At 42.6% G+C, this 4,543-nt stretch overlaps 1 protein-coding gene across 1 annotated transcript; it reads left to right on the plus strand.

Moving 5' to 3' along the window:
- Nucleotides 1-1,510: 1,510 nt before the first annotated feature.
- Nucleotides 1,511-2,348, plus strand: LOC147614897 (calmodulin-like protein 3). The gene has a single exon (XM_086779803.1). The coding sequence runs from the start codon at nt 1,564-1,566 to the stop codon at nt 2,167-2,169; it is 606 nt and encodes a 201-aa protein (XP_086635929.1). The 5' UTR covers nt 1,511-1,563; the 3' UTR covers nt 2,170-2,348.
- Nucleotides 2,349-4,543: the final 2,195 nt, after the last annotated feature.

Consider the following 4,543-nt stretch of genomic DNA (forward strand, 5'->3'; position numbering starts at 1 on the left):
CACATACACTAATGAAAACACACACTATCTCCTCCCACACAAACTATCTCCTACATAGAAATTCTCAGCCTCTCTCTCTCTCTCTCTCTCTCTCTCTCTCTCATGCACACACACGCACACACGCACACACTCTCTCTCTCTTCACGCACACTCTCTCACATAGAAACTCTCTCTCTCTCTCTCTCTCTCTCTCTCTCTCTCTCACACACACACACACACACACACACACTTAAATAGATTTACACACATATATATAATTTTAATTAATTAAATTTTAGATTAAATTTTAATGGTAGGGATGAGTGGTGAGGTGTGCTCACCACTCTCTCTCTCTCTCTCACACACACACACACACACACACACTTAAATAGATTTACACACATATATATAATTTTAATTAATTAAATTTTAATGGTAGGGATGAGTGGTGAGGTGTGCTCACTCTCAAATAAATGCATCTTACATGTAATCTCTCTCTCTCTCTCTCTCTCTCTCACACACACACACACACATACACACACACACACACACACACACACATGCACATGCACACTATTTATATATACATGCTTACATACCTATAGATACACATACATACACAATATATATAAGTCTGTGTATCTATAGGTATGTAAGCATGTATACAAAGATTTCATTGAAAGATGTGAGATGAGATCTTAGATTCAAATTCAAAATTGCATTGGAAGATGTGAGATTTGGCTCCTCCTCACGCTTGCAGGAGGAGTGGTTATTTTGAATTAGCCCCACCTCCTTTGCCTAGTGGAAGGAGGTGGGGTTGTCGTTAATCCTGTATAGATACATGTATGCTCAATAGCATGTAAAATATACATTACTTTTAATTGAATTTGAATGCAAGTCAAAAATAAACATATTCTAACTTTATCATAGCATAATTTTGGAAAAATAGTAAGTTCTTGGGGCACTTTCAAAGAAGTCTTTAAAGTGAAGTTGTTTTGCTAATTGAGGGGATTTGAACTCAAGCTTCCTTGGTGTATTTAAAGCATGGGAACATGAGGTGGAGTAGTTATAACGAGACCCACAAGAGGGTTAAGTCACATACCTCAACATTTCTAGATTCCTTCATGTGAAAAAGTGACAGGTTTACAAAGTTGCATTGTATTTTCTCATGTAAAATTTACAAAAACCCAGTTGAATTTTTTTGGCGGCATTACGTGTGATTGCAAGCGATAGATTTACAAAGTTAGTCTCCACATGTGTCTAAATTTTGAGTGGTGAATCGTGGTTACTTTTGAGCATCACTTTTTAAAATAACAATAATAAACATTTTGTTGGAACAGAGTATGGCCAAGAGTCAAGGTACGATAGAGACAAGGTCAGTCAATGAGAGTCAAGGGAGGAACGGTCCACCGAAGGGCCAAGGTCAGTCAATGGACTAGAATTAGTCAAGGTGAAGGCACGGCGAAGGTACCGACTCCGAGATATAAAGCTGCTAGCGTGGCAGCCGTGAAAAGCACTCTTTTAAGAATGTTGCTGCCCGGCCTTCTCAGAATTGAATGGAGATGGCCGTCTCTACTCAGCTCCATGCTGCCCAACTGCATCCTTAGATCAGCTGCGCAAGTCGTCGGTGTCACCCCCTTGTCTGCCAGCAAGACTGCCACCTTGGCATCCTCGTCATCGCCTGTCGTAGCTCCGCATGCTGCACCTTCCCCCGGAGATGACCTCCTCCCCAGAGCTTTCCAGCTCATCGATGCCAACGGGGACGGCCTAGTCAGCACGGAAGAACTGCACCAGCACTTGCACAAGCTTGGCTTGCTAGACGGCTTGCAGCAGGAGCAGCTGACGTGGATTGTACAGTCAGCGTCGGAGAACGGCGGCGGCGGCGAATTGCGATTCGAGGATTTCAAGCTTCTATACGAAGCGCTCTGCGAGAGGCCAGATGCACAAACCGGTGCATACGGCGATAGTGGTAGCAATGCTGTTGATCATGGACTGCAGGATGCTTTCCGTGTCTTTGACGTAGACGGTGACGGATTTATCTCCGTCGACGAGCTCCGGCGCATCCTTGTGGGCATGGGGTTTGCGGAATGCCAAGATCGAGCCTTCTGTGAGAGCATTGTGAGATCAGTGGACTCCAACTCTGACGGCTTGATCGACTTCTGTGAGTTCCGCCGCATGATGGCCAGCTAATGTACACTACAACACCCCTCTGTTTTCCCAAAGTTTTTGTTACCATATATATTTATCTTGCATGTAAAATCTAAGAGATAAAAGGCCACACTAATATTCTTAGCTCAAAAGTTGCTCTTCTCATGGGGTTTCGACTTTCCACCAACCTTATTAATGTTGCAAGGTTCTTAAGGCAATCGATAAAGCTCATTTTTCTCCATTATTCTTATTGATGATGTCTTATGTCCCCTAATCCTTCAAAAAATCATCTCTCTTGATCTATTGACAATTCATCTCCACATGTGTTCTTTTCTCAGTGTGCAAAAAATACATAAATCCTATGGAGGCGCAATGCCAATGCTTTGTGTACGGATCACTAAACATAAAAATCTCTATCACACCTCCTCTTCCCTTACCTCGTTGAAATCTCCTCTCCTCCTTCCCCCTCCCCTCCTTGAGGCAAAGCACTCCTTATAAAAAGGGATTGCCACACGCAAGGTAGTTTCCAAAAAAACGAACATAGACGTCATTTTGTTTCTTTGATTGACGTTTAAAATAACCTTATTTTCAGTTTCTTTGCTTTCAACTATTTTCGCTCAAGGGTGACAAAAAAAGCCATCAACTAATTAATCAAATATCTTTTTTCACTTATCGTAGGTCCCTATTTGGACACTTATTTAAAATTGTGAGATCCCTGTTCCCACCGAGCAACAGATTCGGGAAACTGGAGCGGAAGTAGCACTTCTCGCGCGGGACAGGGGTCCCACATTCGGGGCCTCGCCCACGGATATCCGGACAAGAGACTAATCCGTCGGTTGTTCCAAAACCGAACCCGGAAAAACGTCCTTTACCGAAAAGCACGGGCGATTCCACCAGGATAACTTTTTACTCTAACGTAGTCAAGATCATTTCTCATCAAGCTGATCCAATTGCATCTATAAGATACTTGGTTAGATCAAGGAAGAAACTTGCACTTGGATCATTGGGACCAACGCTTTTTTCCCCATTCAAGAGGCACAGCCGTTGATTCCCATCCATAGAACAATTACTGTCCGGGATTTACTTTATCTATCGTAATAACAGAATTTTTGAGTCTCGATTTACGGATCCATCAGTCCAGCCTAACCCCATCCAGTCCCATGGGTTAGCCAACCGCCCAACCACTGTAGTGATGGGATCCAATTTAGAATTTAATTTTTGTCTCGGGTACCAGGGAAAAGAGTTCCCAGGCCCCCTAGCCGGATGTTCATGCAAAAATAAAACTAGTCACACCACTCACACACCCAATATGAAATTACCTTTTCACAGATTCAACCAGTTTTAAAACAATCCTTTAATAAAACCATAGTATCATTGATCACCATCTTCCAATTTATCCGGTTGATTCTTAATTTTCCCATCATTCCTTCATCAGAGTATCTATGGCATCATTGGCAACTAGGACGCTCACCACCTGTCCACTCAGGGACCGTTTCCTAATTCCTAGCCCATAATACTCGGTAATATAATCACTTATCAAGATGGACTCTCGTTGAAGATCAGCAAGATCTGCCAACAGATCCATATAAAGAGCCATGGACTCATCCATTGAAGACTAGCAAGGTCAATCAAACAGATCCATGCCCGATTTCAGAAAACAACTCTTACTCCTTGTTCCAATATCTTCCTCGACGCACGCATGGGTATCCTAGGCGACCCAGAGCCCAAGCAGCACCGTATGGTCAGCACCCTCTAGGATCCTTCGCAGGTGACCTAGCGCTTCACTCATAGGCCGCTTCCTTGGCCCCTCATCCACCGTACCGGAAGCTCACCATTTTAATCACACCGAGGCTGGTCAAGACCTCGGCCGACCTTGCTACGCGAGACGTCCTCCATTGACTCTCCATCAGCAGTTGCAACATTATCAGTTAGGTCTCCACGACCTTAATCACAAGACGGTCAAAATGCTTTCCCAGCATTCTTGACATAAAACAGTCATTTACAAATAGCATTTACAAACAGTTTACAAATACAGTTTCTATATTAACTCTTATTTTTTCACATTATCCCTCATCAATCCACATTACTTATTTCCCATTCCATTTATATGTGTACTCATCCCATCACATCATTTTCCATCTCATCACTTTAGATTCCTTCACATCACATATCATATATTCACATCCATACATATATCCACATCCACATGCACATTCACATCCATACATCCACATCTACACCCATACATCTATTTTCACATCCACATCTACATGTACATTCATGCATCCTCATCCATACATCCACATCTATATGCACATTCACATCTATACATCCACATCTATATGCGTACATTCACATCTACATGCATACATCCACATCTCTATGCATACATCCACATCCACATTCACATTCACCT

The sequence above is a fragment of the Cibotium barometz genome, chromosome 41, assembly GCF_041138505.1.
Source record: "Cibotium barometz isolate CiBa-2024 chromosome 41, ASM4113850v1, whole genome shotgun sequence".
Classification (NCBI taxonomy): domain Eukaryota; kingdom Viridiplantae; phylum Streptophyta; class Polypodiopsida; order Cyatheales; family Cibotiaceae; genus Cibotium; species Cibotium barometz.

Coding starts and splice junctions, on each gene's coding strand:
- LOC147614897 (XM_086779803.1), top strand. CDS start 1,564: ATGCTGCCCAACTGCATCCTTAGATCAGCTGCGCAAGTCGTCGGTGTC.